The sequence below is a fragment of the Rhineura floridana genome, chromosome 10, assembly GCF_030035675.1.
Source record: "Rhineura floridana isolate rRhiFlo1 chromosome 10, rRhiFlo1.hap2, whole genome shotgun sequence".
In the NCBI taxonomy this organism is placed as follows: Eukaryota; Metazoa; Chordata; class Lepidosauria; order Squamata; family Rhineuridae; genus Rhineura; species Rhineura floridana.
The window spans coordinates 19,672,266-19,691,586 of NC_084489.1; the positions used below are offsets into that span (position 1 = coordinate 19,672,266).

A 19,321-nucleotide genomic window follows, 5' to 3' on the forward strand; every position below is an offset into this window, starting at 1 on the left:
TAGACTCTACCACATACAAATACTATCATGGAAGTGATAAAGGGAAGTGAAGATAATCCATGGCAGTCTGTATTCTACTGGTTGCCAAGACAGTGTGGAATGTTGCTTGGTGATAGATGGGCAGGTGACCTGAAGACATCTTGGGTTTAAATGTTTTGTCCTTGTTGAAATCATTGGCAGTCATAATGTTAAGTATGGCCAGGATCTGGACTTCCGGGAAGGGTGACTTAGCCTGTGCCTGCTTTTGAGACGGGCTCCTGCCTCAAAAGAAGCTTATTCAGATATATCAGTCAGTTTTTTCTTTTTTTTTGACTGATTAAACTTCTCCCGGGTAGGGAGAAACGAAGAGATTAACCTCAAAGCCTATTTTTGTTGGGACGACCAGATCTCATTAATTTATGGGACGAGGTCCAGCCGACGAAGGTGGGACGGATTTTCAACAGCAAGCTCTATCTGATAAAGCGAACGTTCACCTTATCTTCTAAGAGAGAACGCACTAACAGGCAAGCACCCTTCTTTCTATATTTTTCTTTTACTTGACTTAAATTGTTGCTGTTTAAAAGAGATTTGCCAGATTGATCGGTTTTTGACATCTCACTGGGGAGCCGTAACTTCTCTCTGCTACGCACTAATTAATAGCTTATCTCTGTTTTTGTTGCAAAAAGCTGTCCTGGATTTGCATTCTAAAGATACACACAGAAGAGGGATTTCTATTCCAGATTTTTATTTTGAAAAATATTATACTGTTTTGAGACTACTCTCTTTTTGGTCTATTTTATTTTGACGAATCTGTTTCTTGACGATTGCCATTAATTGTTTCGATCCTGGGAACTGCATTTTGTTTACTTAACTATTGGAGAGATAAGGCTGTCTGCTCTGTTTATACTGTGATGTCACCAAGTCTGGAGTATTAACCCAATTGTTGCTGAAATAAGAAGTGGTTTCCCTATATTTTTCTTTTAAAATGGCAATTAAGAAAGTGGCTGAGAATCTGGAAATAACTATGTTTCAGAAAATAATGGATGAGATTGAGATAACGAAAATTGAATTGAGTAAAATGAAGCAGGAGATTAAAGATATAAGGGTCCCTGTGAGAGAGGTGACCCTGGAAGGGGTCCCTGTGAGAGAGGAGACCCCGGAGATTGGAACAGGGGTCCCTGTGAGAGAGGAGACCCTGGAGACTGGAATAGGGGTCCCTGTGAGAGAGGAGATCCCGGAGATTGGAACAAACGTGGAACAGGAACAAGATTTGGAGTCTATGGACTTTAGAAATAAAATCTATTGTTTGGAACTCAATGTTATCTCTGAAGAAATTAATGAAGATTCTAGAGATAAAGTTATCAATGGCATGGATTATCTTTTGGACTGGAATGATGTGATGGAGCCCAATATAGAGAAAATCTATGGAATTAACTGCAGCCATGTGACAATGGAAAAACTTTTAAGAGATGACCCAGTGTATTTTGAAAAAAAGAACAGAGATATGATTTTACAGCAGTATTTCAGCAACCTATTCAGAATGGATGGCAAGAAAATATTTGGGATAGAGGTAATTCCCATCAGACTCTTACTATATGACTATGGCTTTGACAGCAAGATTATTATGGAATACTGATAATGGAAGATTGGATATTGAAATTACTGGACTTAACAAGACTACTGAAGATGGAAGATGGAAAATGGAACTAATAGAGATAATAGAACAATGGCTACTGAAATTACTGAACCTAACAGATTCTGATGTGATGGATTAATTGAAATGTTTATTTTGACTATGGTTATGACAATAAGATTATCATAATTAGTAATGAGATGGATTAATCGATATGCTTATCTGGAAAAAAAAATTGATAGATATATTTCTTAAAGAATTGAAATCTCTCTTTGACTTTTTGTGGAAAGAATAAAGTAATGTTTATGAGATTTGATGATTAAGTAAGATAACTACTGGAGGAAAGTGATTTTATAATATGACTTAAGAGACAGGATTGCTATATATTATAGACTTATAACTGATTTGATCTTTGACAAATGGGAAGTCAATATTTTACTCTTTATTTTTTATTTTTGTTTTTTGTTTTTTTTTCTTTTTTTCTTTTTGTTTAACTATTTTTGATTTTGTTTTTTGTCTTTGAATGTTTTATGATTTTGTCTTGTATGTTTTATGAAAATTTGAATAAAAATTATTGAAAAAAAAAAAAAAAAGTATGGCCAGGATCTAAAGAACTCGTTTTGTACAGCCAGAGAAGCATTAGAGTTGTGTCTCTCAAACAACAGCTCCCTAAGTTACATGGCAAACTGTTTTTAAATGGAGTGAAGTTCCAGAATCAGATTATGTGGCATAGGGGTCAAACCAAAGTCAAAAGTGATACTGGGCAAACATAAAGTAGCTCTTTGGATCCTGTTCTCCACCCCCTCTTCTCTCTATTAGATATATATCTTATGGCTGACCTTTACAGTCTTCATAAGCCTCAAATATGCCTCATAAGCCTTCATAAGCCTCCATGGAGACACTGAGCACTGTGAGGACTAAAGTAGGGGCCAGAAGCCCAGGTGGTGGCGAGGCGGTAGGAACCAGCGAGCCCCAACCCGTCCCCTCTTCGAGTCCTGCCGGCCAAGGCTGTCCTGCGCAGCCAGCGCCGGATTCCCCCGCTTATAGAGTTGAAGATATGGGCACGTAGCCACTGTCGAACGAAGAACTTCTCAGTGTGAGGAGCGTGCTCAGCTGGGCTGGAGCTCATGCGGGCTTTGGAATGTTCCCACCGCCTGACTCCTCGACCTTCTCTCACCATGAGTCCCGGTGAGAAGCCGCCGCCTCCATCACCCTGGGAGCCGCCGCTTCCACCACCCTGGTGTTGGCAAAGAAAGAGTGCCTGAATGTATTTTTCCACAGCAGAGTTACAAGGCCAAGAAGCACAGAGTCCGTGCAGATCTCAAGGACAAGTATCCAAGGCAACCAGCTGGCCTTATCTATAAGCAGATCTGGCCAGTCGGTGTGGGGGTCGAGGAGTTTGTACAGAGAGAGCTTGTGATATGTTGTCAGTAAAGTAACTCTTAAAACTTATTGCTTGTCCGGCTCATTCCTTCAACTGGCATCTAGCCTGTCACTATACTGTTCTGCATCCTGGGCATCTGCTTGCGCCAGATCCAACATCCAACAAGTGGTAGCAGAGGATGGTTACCTGGTGCTGATGGTTACCTGGCGCTGAGGATTGCAGAAAAGAGGCAGAGAAAAGCCAGAACTGCAGACCAGCGAGTAAAACAGCAGAGAGACGGAGAAACCGAAAGCTGAGCTGAAAGCTGTGAGAGAGCCGTGGGAAAAAAAAAACCTGACTGAAGGACAGAGGTGAGAAGCTCTAATTACAAAGGCGGTGAACTGTGAAAAGTGAAAGTATGTCTGTTACATTATCGGCCGGGATTCCCTTGGAAAGGCTGACAGGGAAAAATTATGGCACTTGGAAACAGAGAATGCAGGCTTTTCTAGTGAAAGAAGACCTGTGGAAAGCTATCGCAGAAGACCCACCCGCCGGGGTGCCTATTCCAGCAGATTGGAGAAGGCTGGATGAGAGGGCAAAGGCGTTAATTGTTCTTGCTATTGATGATTCTCAATTACTGCACGTGCGTGATGCAACAACAGCAAAGGAAACCTGGGAAGAAATATTCATGTGAAAAAGACTGCCAGTTCTAAAATATGTCTTGCCAGAAGATTGTATCAGATGCGCTTATCTGGAGATATAACCATGTCAGAGCATTTGTTGGAAATAAACAGACTGTTAACTGAGTTGTCAGAACGTGAAATTGAATATTCTCAAACGCAAAAAGTGTATATCACATTAGCTTCACTAGATTCAAGTTATGATAGTCTGGTGAGCTCTTTGGAAGCAATGGACGATGCAAATCTCAATATGGATTATATAGAAGGCAAACTTTTACAAGAATTTCAAAGGAGGCAGGAAATGGCAAAGCAGGAAAAGACTGAGTCTAAACACAACGTGGAAAAGCAGAACAACAAAGCTGCACAAGAGAGACTGTATGGACAAAAGGCATGTTATTTTTGTGGTTCCAGGCAACATCTTCAAAGGAATTGTGAAGCAAGAAGAAGAGAAAGAGGAAGAAAACCATGTGTACAGGTGATCTATGCTAGTAAGAATAAGCAATGTATTAACAATGAGCAGGGAAATGACTGTAAAGATTTATGGGCAATTGACAGTGGGGCAACAAATAGTATAATCAAAGATAAATCTATGTTTCATACATTTTGTGACGTAGAGGATCATGTAATAATGGCTGATGGATCTAAGAAACAGATCAAAAGTAGGGGTACAGTGAAATTAGCAGTTTTCAATACCATTATGACTGATGTGCTGTTTGTTCCTGATATTGAATGGAACATTATGGCTGTGTCGAAACTCAATGAAATGGGGTTCAATGTAATGTTCAAAAGGGGTTCAGTGCATATTATGAGAGGTGAAAAAATATTCATGAAAGGAATAGTAAGGAACTCATTGTTCTTCTTACACGTGAAACAGACAAATCATGTACTCATGTGTGCTAATGAGAAACCCCATAATAATTTAATTTAAGGCCGGCATGTGCTATTTGTATGATTTCCACTATCAATATCTAATGAAGGCTAACTATTTAATTTTTGCAAATGGTGTTGTTTTTATTGTTTTATTGATGTATTACGGATGTTTTATTGATGTATTATTGATGTTTTATTGATGTATCTTTATATTGGTGCTCTTTTGTAAGCCTCATTGAGGGCCTTTTGGCCGAAAGGCGGGGTAGAAATATTAAAATCAAATCAAATCAAATCAAATCAAATGTATTCTAAGGAGTTATAAGCTACAGAATTTGTGTGTGTGTATACTCTATTCATATACCTTATTCATAGGCCCGCCATAAGTTGGAAGCGACTTGAAGAGAAATATCAAAGAAGGATTAGTGAACATAAAGAGCTCTTCTGAGAGGATATCCTCCACATGTAATGGATTGCAGCATCCATTGAGCTTCCATTCTGTCCAGAGAAAACCTCATCCATCATAATGAGGTTTCAAAAAGCAAAGAACAGTGCATCACATTTGTGGTAGATTTCCATCTAGCATCTCCAAGTTATCACTTAGCAATGAGGGAGAGCTACCCATTGCTGGCACTCTGACTGTCTTGCTGGAGCCATCAACAAGCCTCCTGTTGTAGCATTTTGCCAGCATCCTAAATTATGCAAACTATTAGTGAGAGCCATGCTTAAGCCGCCTATCAGTAATCCTGGACCTCATCCTTGTCACTACAAACATTGTATCACCTGTGTGTACTTCATGGAGACAGCAACTTTCAAAAGCACTAGGATGGGCAGAACATATTACATCAAACAGAACATCACTTGCAGGTCTTGCAATATAATTTATGTCACTCAATACAAAAAAACAGGATGTCATATCCAACACATAGAAAAAACTAAAACTGACCTATGCACACATGTCAGAAACCACAAATTGGCAATCTTGATTAAAAAAAGTGGAGCAACCAGTTGCAAAACATTTTAGCACCGAGGGCTGCAGCCTGTTCAGTTTACCTGTAAGAGCTATAGACATGCCAACAGATCCAATAGCATCGACAAAGAGAGAGAACTTCTGGATATACTCCCTTGACACATTGGCACCACATGGCCTTAACCTGGAGGGACAGTACAAACATCACTTAGGTTCTGCAAATGAAGCATTCCTTTCTCAAAGCTCTATAACTGCTGCCGAAACATTTTGCTAGTAAAATTAAAACCTGTTTTGTTCCTCACAATTATGTGTGTGTGTGATCAGACTGTTGAAGGGGTTTGGTGGCATTTGGAGGGACATTGTTTAAGTGAACATAGAACATCTGGCAGTTTGAGAAGCGCAGCAACAAAAAGAAAGAAAGAGGTTCAAGAGAGATACTGACTCTTGGAAAATGGCTAGGCTGATTCTCATTGCACAAAGTGACACTTATGCCTCCATTGGAACTTGACGAAGGTGAAACTAAGTTTTGTGAAGGGACTGGATGCAATTTGAAATGCTGTTGTTCCAAGAAAACACATAGTGCCTGATTGTATGCTGATAGGTGGGATAGGCTGATAGGAACATGCTTCTCCTTTTGTACTACCTTGGCTTTTGCTAGGCTGAGGCCATAATGCAGAAAGGTTTACTGCATTATTTTGCACATTGTGGAAATCATGCAGCTATTAAGCACTTTGTTCATTGAATATTATATTGAAGGCAGATATGTCTCATCGTGCCCTAGGTTTTAAATGTTGTATTTCAATTAATAGTACCGATTATTCTCTTTGTTGATGATTATGAAGCAGTGTTTTGATATGGGGAAATTTTATGGATATTTTCTATTGGTGGGGAACGTGTTAGTGTTAGCATGCTCCTTGGAAACAGTCTTATTGACATGGATACAAAGTAGTAAAAGAGAAAAACGTGTCATAATAAAAACTACAAAACCAGCTGTAGATGAGCTGAAAGAAAGCCTTGTGAATTCAAAATATTTGATGATAATTTTAAATCATCGAATTAAAGGTGAGTGAAACGATTGAGGAAGTGAAAAATGACATTGACTCTAGGTTAGGAAATTTAGGGAAAAGATTTGATGAATTTGAACATTAAATGGAAGACAGACTTTATTGCTAGCTAGTGAGGAATAAAATAAGATATTGGTAATATGTGTGCCAGCAGAAGCAAATATTAATACAAAAGAGAAAAATACTGAGATTATATATTAATTATTAATTATTATTTGATTTATATCCTGCCCTTCCTCCCACCAGCATAAAAACCACTTTAAAATACATTAAAACAAAACAACTTTAAAAACTTTTTAAAAAATCTTTGAAGACGTTTTTTAAAAAAGGTTAAACATATTGTTTTTTTAAAAAGGTTTAAAAACATTAAAAAGCAATTCCAACACAGAAGCAGACTGGGATAAGGTCTCTCCTTAAAAGGCTTGTTGAAAGAGGAGGGTTTTCAGTAAGTGCCGAAAAGATAACAGAGATGGCGCTTGTCTAATATTTAAGAGTAGGGAGTTCCACACGGTAGGTGCCGCCACACTAAAGGTCCATTTCCTATGTTGTGCAGAACGGACCTCCTGCACAAATTCTGAAAACGGATCCAAGAGATATGAATTTTGTATGAGGCACAGATTAAAGACAAGCATGTATATTGTTTAAAGTCATTTTTATACATTATGTGCAAAAGAAAGCTATTTGAAGGCAACAAAACGCTTTGAAATACTTGGAAATGGAAATGGACTGCCTTCAAGTCAATTCCAACTTATGGCAACGCTATGAATAGGGTTTTCATGGTAAGCGGTATTCAGAGACGGTTTACCATTGCCTTTCTCTGAGGCTGAGGGGCAGTGACTGGCCCAAGGTCACCCAGTGAGCTTCATGGCTATGTGGGGATTCGAACCCTGGTCTCCCAGGTTGTAGTCCAACACCTTAACCACTACACCATACTGGCTCTCATTTTCGGAAAGTGTGCATTAAAAGGGAGTAAAAAAGACAACAGCAAGCATTTATAACGGTTAAAGGAATCTTTGGTAAATATATTAGGAAAAATAAGCAGGGAAGAATTGCACATTCTTGCCCTGAAAAAGTTGTATATTCCCTTGAAATGTTACAGCTTCAGGTTATGTGAAGATGTTTTCATCATAATGAGAGAAATTTTACTTTCAGTTCTATTCTGCATAGAAGTTATTCAAGGATTTTTTAAAAACTCCCATACTTTAATTTTGAAAACACAAGAAACTGAAATAGGTCAATCAGAAGTCTTGGGATTATACATACATGAATTGGATAATAATAAACACTGCAGAGAAAATAAACCTTAAGGCATATGGGGTGTTATTTTTTGTATTTTTTAAAAGCAAAAAATTAATCTATGAAAAAGTAATAGAAGAATATTTTGAATTTAATGCTAATCACTAAAGAGCATGACCAGTGGTATGGGATGTTGCTAAAGCATATGTTAGAAGACTTTTTATTAATAAGATTGCTTGTTATACTAAAAATAGGAATAAGACTGCAAAACTGGAGGAAAAACAAAGATCCTTTAGATGAGAAAACTCTAAAAGAACTAGCAATTGAGAGGAAGATACCTAAAAAATACAAGAAAAAGAAGGCAATACTGTTTATTAAATAAAGATACTTCGAGGTGTGTAACAAAGTGGGTGGACTGTTAGCATATAAGTTGATGAAGACATCTAAATCAAATATTTATTATATATATTGAACAGGAGGGAAAAATAACAGATTTTACAACTAAGATAAAATAACTTTATAGTTGCTGTTCGCCTGAATGAGATGGAGTACATTCGTTGTTAAGGATGACTCCTCCTTCTGGACCAGTCAAGCAGGGTCTTGGAAGATTGACAGCTCTTCTTCCTGGGGGAAGATTTGTTTCTGTCAACAGACCTTTTCCCGCCTTGTTCAGAATAGGTTGGGTCTTTTATTCCTGCTGGATGAAATGCCCTGTGTTGTATTTTTCCTTCCTTCCTTACAGTTTCTCTTCTCTTTTTTTCCTGTGTGGTGTTCTATGTTAAAAAAAATAGTTTAATTGCCATTTTTTCTCTTCCTCACATCCCCTTTGCTTTCTGTGGGTGTTGGGGAGTTGTTTGTTGCTGAAATGGGCCAAGTGGTTGTAAAGGCTTCTCTCCTTTAGCAGTTTCCACAGTTCTTGTACCTAGTGGAACTACCAATTTGGGTGGTGTACAGTTTTGCGGCGGTCAGGATGACTCTCCCCTATACCCGTCTATTGCTTACACATTTCCCTTACTGTTTTGAGCCTTATTGTTTTAGGATTAACCTTTGCCCCTGTATATGGACTGAATCAAAGGCAGCAGCATTCTCTGACCAGAATATTACAGTTAGATTCTTTTAAAGAAGGTGAACTTATTATTGCAGGTGATCTCAACATGTGTCATAAGGAGGGGCTGCATCGTCGGGGATAGGGGCCTCAGATTACAAAGTGTAAACAAGTTAAATTTACTAACACAACTCAGTTTTATCATTTGAAGGAGACATGGCGGGAATGGCATCCTTTTATTCCTGGTTTTACATATAGTTCCCCACTCCATGGGCCACTCTCTAGAATAGACTACATTTTCATAGATGAAACCCTATGAGAAGTAGGTGCAAACTTGGGCTAAAGGAAAATTTCAAATCATGCATTGGTTTTAATTGATTTCAGAATTCTAGGACCTCTGAATTTGTCTCCAATATGGACTTTTAATCGCATGATTGTCTCTCACTCTGGTTTTAGACAAACTCTGAGGGAGGAGGTGCAACAATATTTTCTCACTAATGAAATAGTGGACCTTCTCGTAAAGTGGTATGGGATACAGTGGAGGCATTCGTTAAGGGGGTCCTCAAGGGGGTGGCCACAAGTGAGTTGATTAAACTGAAATGGAGGTTTGCCCCCAAGGAATGAATTAAAGGTAGAGATTGAGGAATTGACTGGGTGGTTCTCCTAGGGTCTACAGAGTTCCAGAGACTAAGTGAAGGGAACTAGAAGTCTTGGAAATTGAGAATACTTGGTATATTGCAACAAAAATAATATGAACCTGGAAACAAAAGTTCTTGAATGATGGCTAATGTGGTTAAAAGAAAACAAGCAAAAGGTTTTGTGTTTTCACTTTGGTTACAAGATAGTACTAGGGTGGTGGACCCTGCGGGAATCACAGCCACGTTTGCTAGGTTTTATTCTCCCTTGTACTCTTTGGTAGAACCCGGCCAAGAAGAAATAGAGGTTTTCTTAGCTACCGCGAACGTCCACCCCTTCTCAGAGAAATTTAGGAGATTATTAAATGCAAGGGTTGCTTTGGAAGAAGTAGCAGAGGTGATATCGAAACTGAAACCTCAGAAGCCCCTGGTCTGGATGGAATACTCAGGGATTTGTATACATGCCTCAAAGAGACTTCATTACCACACCACTTCCCTTACTCAGTGGGCTACCAGAAGGGCTCTATTCCTGAGTCCTGATGGGGATGCGTGTTGTGGTAATTCTGAAACTGGGGAAAGATTTGGAGCTTCTAGAACCTTATCACCCTATCTCCCTCCTCTACCAGGACCAGAAGATTTTTCAGCTTTCTTTTCAGCATGGCTTAACAGGTACATTGTCTCCTATATCTATCCAGACCAGGTGGGATTTGTTCCATATAGGCAGATTTCTATATGTCAGCTTTTGAATATAATTAGACATGCCAAGATAAATAATAAGCCACTGACCTTATTTACTTCTGATGCATACAAGACCTTTGATTGTCTTGAGCAGCCTTATCTGAAGTCCCTAGTAAAGAAGTATCAGGTCAGGGAAAAGATAGAATCTATACTGTCCAAATTATATTGTCCAACTAGGACAGTAGTGTGAGTGAATAATATGGATCCAGCTCCTTTTTATATATTTCGAGGCACTTGACAAGGATGTCTTTTATCCCATCTTATTTATTCTTTTGGTGGAGCTTTTAGCTATCTGTTTGAGGGATAATCAGAATATTAGGGTATATGACTGTGGAAGAATACCTCAGCTACTGAGCCTCTTTGTGGATGACATGATGGTTTGTTTTTTGTCTGAGTCTAGGCTGTCCCTGCAAGTTTTGATCAAAAATATTAATTACTTTGGGATACTAAGAGGATTTTGGATTAATTATAATAAATCAGAATCAATGTTTTGGAAAGTTAGTCCTCATGATGTACTCTTTGCAAGAAGGCTTAGTGGCATTAAGATTTGTCTGAAGAGTTTATACTATTTAAGGGTGTGGGTCCCACAAAATTTGAGTAGGCTATTTCAGTATAATTATCCCTCAATGATTTACACAGCCACAAGAGTGGCTGTATATTTTAGTCAGCATGGATTTTTCCCTTTCCGCAATGTTAAATTAGAAATACCTCCATGCCATTCTGATGCTTCCCACAAAACCTTAAAACGTATAGTCCTGAACTCGAAAAAGCTTGCTTAACAATCCTCTACATTTTCATGGTGATACACAAAACAGTAAGAGAGAATCGAGAGTTCAAAGTGTAAAAAGAGAGAGAGAAAAACCAGACCTTTGGGACTTTTTTCTGTCAGAGTTCTCATAATTTGTTGAAATTAATTAAAAATCAGTTGTGTTCACAGAGTACCTGTAATCCTATTACTGACATTGCCCATACTCTGACCGTCATCTTCTGCAGTTTAAAAGTTTAAAAAATGTCTGGCTGATTTTTAATTAAATAAGAAATTTAGCATTGAACTGAATGATAATGCCAAGCATGCTCAGTAATAACCAACTGTCAGTGTTCTAAAAGCCAGACTCACAGCTGCTTGGCTTGGCTAATCAGGGGGCCACATCCATCCAAACCTTTATTTCACCTTAGACAGTCATGGCTTGTGAAGGGTGCTGAGAAGAGACTCCTGTTCCCCTGACAGAGCTCCAGTGGCCAGAGTGGTTGAACAGTCAGCCGCTCTGATTGAAGCTCTGTGAGGGAACAGGACACCTCCTAGCATCCTTCACTAACTGCACTCACCGGGATTCTTTGGGAGAACACCATTACTGTCTAAAGTAAAATAAAGGTCTGGTGTGGATGTGGCCAGGGACAGCTTTGGTTTAAATTTGGGTTGGAGGCTACATGTGTCTGCTGTGGAAAAAAAAGTTGGGGGAATCCCTGAAAAAGAATGATAGTTGGGCTCCTCCCCTCCCTACTGCTCCCCCAGGTCAGTTTCACCTATTCTGAGCATGATTGCGCAGGAGTAAATCCCACTGAACTCAAAAGTCATGCAAATGATCAAACCTGCTCTCCCCTCTTCCTCCCTCCAATACCCTCCCCCATCTACTTCCAATTTCCTCCCTCATCTCCTTCCAATCATCTTCCTCCTGCTCCTCTCCCTCCCCTTCATGCTCCCCCTCCCTCTCCTCCTCCCCCATGGTCAGTTTACCTATCCTAAGCATGATTGCATGGGAGTAAATCCCATTGAACTCAGTAAGTATACAAATGATCAAACTTGCCTTTCCCCTCCTTCCCCTCTCCTCTTCCTTCTTCCTCTCTTCTTCCTCTCATCCACCCTTCCTCCTCCTCTGCGCATTCCAGGCCTCCCTCCCCATGGTCAGTTTCAGCTATTCTATGCATGATTGCAGGGGAGTAAATCCCACCGAACTCAATAAGCATGCAAATGATCAATCAATTCTCAGCAAACTTGCATAGGATCCCATTTCTTACCTCGCGGATTGAAAAGCAGAAAAATTCACTAATAGGCAAAAAACCTTGCGGTTTAAGAATGCACCTATAGCCAACAGATATTTCTATCAAACTTTAAAAAGTAGGGAAATTGGGCGGCTATAGTGAATGCACCAGGGAAGCGGAAGACCTGACTTTCTCACTGAGACATTTTCTGCCCTACAAATTTGTCAGAAAATGCAATCACAATTTGGGTTGGTCCTTCACAGTCAGCACAGCATATGTCTTGTTTCTCTTATTTGGGCTGATTGCAGGTGTTGCCACCACTCACCATAGGCTCAGAGGCATGTTACCAAATTTTTCCACGCTACAGAGGAAGTGGATTGGAGTGTATAAAACCGATTCTGGCCCACTTGCATTGGCTGCCTGTATGTTTCTGAGCTGGATTCAAGGTGCTGGTTTTAACCTACAAAGCCTTACACGGCTTAGGAGCACAATGCCTGATGGAACGCCTCTCCCGACATGAACCCACCCATACACTACGCTCAACATCCAAGGTCCTCCTGCAGGTGCCTACTCCGAGGGAAGCTGGGAGTCTGTCAACAAGGGAAAAGGCCTTCTCAGTGGTGGCCCCCAAATTATGGAATTATTGTACTGAAGAGGTGCACCTGGCTCCAACACTATTATCTTTTCAGCAGTGCCAGGTCAAGACTTTCCTCTTCTCCCAGGCATTTTAGCTTGTGTTTTTAAATTGCTTTTTAAAAAATGTGTTTTAAATTTGTATATTTGTTTTTAATGTTTTTAATTGTTGTAAACCACCCAGAGAGCTTTGGGTATGGGGCGGTATACAAATGGAATAAATAAATAATGTAGGAATGAAGCATACCGTTGTGACTCACTCTTCTTCCTAAGATCTCCATGCTGCCTTCCAGAGATGTAACTCATCTCTTTACTGTGGCATCATATGCACCATACATTTAAAGCAGTAGTATACCTCTTTAAACAGTCTTGGCTTTCCCCAAATAATTTTGCGAAGTGTTGTTTATTAAGGGTGCCAAGAATTGCTGAGAGCTCTATTCCCCTCACAGAGCTACAATTCCCAGAGTTCCCTGGGAAGAGGGACTGATTGTTAAATCACTCTTGGAATTTATCTCTGTGAGGGAAATAGGGGATCTCTGCACCCTTAACTCTGCTTTAAATATATAGTGCAGATAGGGCTTAAGTTTTGAGGGATCAGGTGTGGTCTGTGGGACTGTGCACTAACACCACCCAGCCCATTTTCAACTAGACTTCCTCCATCCTCCACCTAAACAATAAACCCAAGTTAGCCTTAAACATAAAGATGGATGCCAGTGTAAGTCTTAACTATGGTTAACAAGATTTTGAAAAATGTTTCATATCTTGTTTGAATATCTGTGTATGTGTTATCAGAGAACCATTTATCCAAAACAGAGATGTATTCACTAATAGTCAAAAAACCTTGCGGTTTAAGAACATACCTATAGCCCACAGCTATTTCTATCAAACTTTAAAAAATAGGGACATTGGGCAGCTATATAGTGAATGCACCAGGAGAGCAGACCTGAACTCCTCTCTGAGATATTGGACTGCCCTACAAATTGGGTCAAAATGCAAACACCATTTGGGTTGGTCTTTCACAGTCCAATCCGCTTCCTGTGTAGCTTGGAAGAATTTGGTAACATGTGCCTCTGAGCATATGGTGAGTGGTGGCAACACCTGCCATCTCCAAAGATAGAGAATTATATTTTTGTATGTTTCTTGGTGTTCTTTTTACTTTGCTTTCCTGTGTTACTAATGTTTCTACAGAGAATCTAAACTAGAAAAGTTTATTTCCCTCATTATTCATCCTAGAAATCTATGTCAAATTTATTTTTATTAACTTCAAAGCCTTTTTATTGGTCAGTGTCATATGATAGTGAAGAGAGCGTTTTTTGTGTTTCAAATTGGAGGTTATGTTCTATTTCTATTTTGGGTGCATTAACAGTGGAATCTGAAACTGCGGTTTGATGTAAAATCAGACTGATTCCAGTATGTTGCTACTTCAGCAATGACTGTAGCTGTTGGAAAAAAGAGGATGCATGTTTTCAGCCTGCTATGTTTAAACCACTTCATTTAAGGCAAGTTGGGCACGGTCAATTAAAAACATAGAGCACACCTAGCATTTTTCTGGAATATATTTCACCTCCCACTGTTTTATCTTGTGCAAATCGAGACACTCCTGAGGTCCACTGGAGACTGTTCTGCAGAAGTCAGTGCCCTTATTCCACAGTTATGTTTGGAGTTTTTTTAGTGTAACTTTTGCAAAGTGTTGCTGTATTTCACATATTCACAGAAATAGAAAAAAAGAAAATGATTTCCTATAGGAAACTTCACTAAAATTGCAAAGGAAATCAGACATATTCAAAGTGACCATCTGAACTATATCAACTGTCTTAATAATGTTGCTTCCTCCCTGCTAAAACAAGATCAGCGCAGCACATGTCTTCTTTCTATTTTTTGTGCTGATTGCAGGTGTTGCCACCACTCACCACATGCTCAGAGGCACATATTACCAAATTCTTCCATGCTACACAGGAAGTGGATTGGATTGTGAAAGACCAACCCAAATTGTGTTTGCATTTTGACAAATTTGTAGATCAGTACAGGTTTCCGGCGCCCCTGATGCATTGGTTTCTTCATTAAATTATTGAGAAATATTTTCTTTCTTTTGATTACTTAAAGGCGGTGTCGGAGTGGGACCTGGGGGAGAAACTTGACCCTGCATTATAGATCAAGATATGGTCTACTGGCCCTTCTCAGTATTTGCTTATATAAGGGAGAATTCTGTAAAAATAATCCATAGGTGGTTCGATACCAGAGCAAGCCAAACACATATAACAGGCTTGGGGTCACCACATTGTTGGCATGGATGCCTGGATAAAGGAACTTACATTTTGGGAATATGGTGGTATCCATATTTTGGAACTAAATGCTGGTGAAAATTAGCTCTATTATATGAAGATCAGTATGAGACCCCATATTATTATCTATGTTTTGTAATGAAAATGCTAATATTCAGACTTAGTTTTTTTTTTAATGGTAGCAGCCAGGTTAACAATAGCTCAGGGATGAAATAATGCTTCATATTACACTATGGATGTGTGGTCTAAAAAGGCTCTGCATATACTTACAATGGAAAAGTTAACTCATTTATTTAAATTAATCAGGGGGAAGCAGTTCCTGAGGATTTAGGTGCAGTTTGATAATCCTTCATATCCTATATGGGTAGGCATATGATGTCTTGTTACTCTCAGTAAAATTTGGAAGAATCAATGAAATATGTTTGTCTTTGTACTCTTCCTAGGTATTGCCTCACCTTACTGTTGATGGAATTTTCCCATAGTTTTTGTGTGTTGTGTCTATCAGACTGAAGTGTTTACATACCTCATCGTAGGTTGTTTTTGTTGTAATTACTTTTAACACTGAATAAAGTTTAAATATTTTTTAAAATATAAGGATCCTTTTCCTATAGAATGTTAAATTGTCTTGTATTGGGGGCTACCAGCCTGGCACCATGTTGCCCCCAGAGGGCTGTGTTGGTGCCTCCAGACAAGGGCAACGGACTGTGAGCCTTCTTTCCCCCCAAAAAAGTAAGTCTCTAATTCTCCTAGAAAGAAAGTTATGAACCCAAATGTGCAGTGACCCTTCAAAGTGCATACAGGATGGGAGCCTAGGCTTTGGCTTAGGATTGGCATTGGGGAAAACAAAGGCCTTGTGCCTTTCACAGCTGTATCTCCAAAATCTGAACAAGCAGGACATAGCTCACTTCCCACAGTAAGCATGAGATTGTTGGGGGAGGAGGCAGAGACACAGAACCAGCAATGACTATCTCTAATTTTGTATTATGTCATGCTCGCCTCTCAGCTATGTTTTTTTATACCATGCCCACCATGAGATACACTTAGCCCTCTCTCAGAATGCAAAATGTTCCTATTGGTCCAAAAAGTTTGGCAAGCCCTACCCTGTATTATTAATGAACCATTATTATAAGATCTATGTGAAATTATGATGTAAGATTATATATAAATATATAGATCAAACTGGCTTCATCAGTGGGTATACAATATCTGACAGTACAAGAATTATTAATTTGTTCAATAAATGTGAGATTAGAAAGGAGCTAGTAACATTTGCATTTCTTGATGTGGAAAAAACATTTGATAGCATGGAAAGGCAATTTGATATAGGAAACATTCTTAATATAAAAGCTTTTTATTCTGTCAGTTGCTGTATTTTTGGACAAATATCTAGCATTATTAGTCTTAAGTGAAGAACTAGAGAAGGCTTCTCACTCTCTAATCTTATTTGCCATGTTTGTTTCAGCCATTTTCAATAATGGCAAGAGAAAACAAATAAAGTGAAGTCATAAAGGTGCTTTACAACTGAACTAAAATAGTGTTACATGCTGAATATATTGTACTCATTCTAGCTAATGCTCATTAAAAGAATTGTGAAGTATGAAATGTTTAGTAAACAAGATTAATGTTTCAGAATTGCAGTTTATGGATTATGCATAGAGCTGCAAAGGTCCGGAAAAAAGTGGAAAATATTTCACACACACCCATTTTTCAGGAAAAAAGGGAAAAAAGTTTTTTCCAGTTTGTTTTCCAGGCCTTCACATCTCTAATTGTGTGATAAGATAAAAAACCACATGAAAGAGGACTGTAATGTTTCTTGGGCTACACAGCCCATTAGATATTTGGGAAAATATATTGTGCAGAAAACAATGAAATTATTTAAGGCTAATTTCTCTGAAATGGTTGAAAAGATTAAAATAGATTGGAAAACTTGGAAAACATGAATGTATTGGTTGGGCTGGGTTTTATTGTTAAATATGAACATAATGGCAAGATTGTTGTATGTGACAGAGAATATTCCTATAGTCACAATCTATGAATGTGCTTAAAAGTTGGCAAATGTTTTGTTTGTGATCTTCTGAAGTCAAATAAAAAGTAAAGAACTTGCACAAAGTCTTCGTTGCATTAAAAAAACATTTTGAGACATTGAACTCAATTTCTCTTTGCATGCTTTCATTCAAAGTTCCCACTGAGATTGGCTACACTAGGGAGTTTCTCACTTTAGAGGAAGTGATTTGGAAATTAATCTGCTTGCTTTGTTATCTTGCTCAGTGACTTCCTGCTAGTCGATAAGTTTGTGGATTTATACTTGAAATACAGTTCATTCATTTATTATGGTTTTGAATTGCTTTTAAATGTTTTATGTTGCTATACACCACTGTTGTTTTGCGAGAGACTGGTATATAAAATATTTTAAAAAATAAATAAAATAGAAAGTACTATCTTTGAGCATAGGCATAGATTTTACCCGTCTCTCATATGCCCAGAATTGCCTCGTTAACCCATTCTTTTTTTCTTCTCAGATAGTGAAGCAAGCACCTATGAGATTTGATATGAAAAATGTGCCTATACCAGCACATTCAGGTACAGTGTGCTGAAGTCATTTTATGCAACTTGCATTTTAATATACAAGATTATTCTTTGATACCAAAAATGTCTTGGGATCCATTTAATACTATTTATTTTCTTGTGTCTATTTGATTTACTTCTAACTCTCACAAATGTTAATAGATAAGATGCATGCCCAAGCAGGAAGGGGCAGCAGCTGCCATTTGAATTTATGTTGAGCAGTTTTGAGATTATGACGGTTTGTGTTGTTGCAGACCATGTTTAGCATGCTGTATTTGTAGTCTTGCAAGGGACAATGTAATAGGAACAGAGTAATAGTCGAGTTCAATATAGGTTAGCAGGAATTGGTTTTTACATTGGATTCATCAAATTAGCATTGCAATTCTGTATGTTAGAAGTAAGACCCACTGAGATTTGTTGGGCTTATTTCTAGTAACTGTACTTAGAATTGCCTAAGTCACTTATATCTCTATCCTATGCATATGTACTTCAAAGCACATCTCACTGTGTTCATTGGTACTTACTCCTAGTAAATGCCTCAGTGTAGCTTTCATAATGTCTTGTTTCCCAATATGGCTTTTATAGTTTTTGCTTTTCCATTATCAAGCTTATTAACAGTTCATTTCCTTGTTCCTCTGGGCCTGTCCTAGGTCAGACCGGTTACAACATGTGTCTGCGGGGCCTGAGTGTGTGTGAATCTACCACCCATGTGTCTCATTAAACACACCTGCTTTGTCCTGAAGGGTGCCTAAATAGCGTGTATAACCCCAAAAATGCAGGTCCAAACCAGACTAAAGCAAAACTTGCTTTTATTGAGAGAAAAGATAAGAATAGCATTGCAAAATTACTGGGTGTGTGGCAGCATTAATCATTAATATCCTAACCCATTCATAACTTTAAACTAAAGAAATCAAAGGACAGTATTGCTATAAGGAATGATAGGGATCAGAGATTACCTATCCTAGGTCCAGGAGTGGGCAGTGGAATACAGCTGAAGTGGTGTGAAGGAGCTCTGGCCAAAAGCAGGAAGGAATCTGTTTGCCTCAAGGCTTGTGCCAAGACCCAGACTCTCTGCCTGTTCTGTGGCCTGCAGTCCTGCGTTTCGTTCCTTGAGAGCATACTTACCCGTGTTGGAGCTCAGATTGCCATCACCGCCTGAACAACGGGATCGTTCTGCTGAGCTTGAGGACAGCCATTCAGTTTCCCTTGGTTATTTTAGTTGCCCATGAATTGCCTTTTAGTTGCCCACAGTATTGCAGGAATGCACAACAAGCCAGAAAACAGGGAGTGTGGGGTGGGAAATGTAGTCCAGAATACTCCAGGGCCTTTCTGCCCCTTCGACTCCAAATGAACCAAAGTGGGGGTTAGCCGAGCACTCGTAACAAACCATATAGTAAGAATAAAAAAGACAGTTTCCCCAGCAATATTCTCTTCAGATCTAGCTATTTCCTCTTCTCCCAGATGCAAGTGAATTATTCTGGGCTGAGGCCCTTAGAAATTGTGCTTCTCACTACTTCTAGTTGTACACCAAGCCATCCTGTAACCACCTTATGGCTCTTTCTGTGTCTGGTACCTAGCTTAACCCTCTGGGCATCATGGTCCACTCTTCTGCCTTCTTTCTATAAAATGAGTTTGTGTGCGCACACACACA

At 38.9% G+C, this 19,321-nt stretch overlaps 1 protein-coding gene across 10 annotated transcripts in view; it reads left to right on the plus strand.

Annotated features, from left to right (window-relative positions):
- ULK4 (unc-51 like kinase 4) overlaps window positions 1–19,321 on the plus strand; it is a 447,010-nt gene that overhangs the window by 35,633 nt on the left and 392,056 nt on the right. For all 10 annotated transcript variants that reach the window (XM_061587596.1, XM_061587594.1, XM_061587592.1 and 7 more), the window contains exon 14: window positions 17,625–17,685. In XM_061587596.1, coding sequence (XP_061443580.1) covers window positions 17,625–17,685 — 61 coding nt within the window. The remainder of the gene's footprint in view (window positions 1–17,624; window positions 17,686–19,321) is intronic.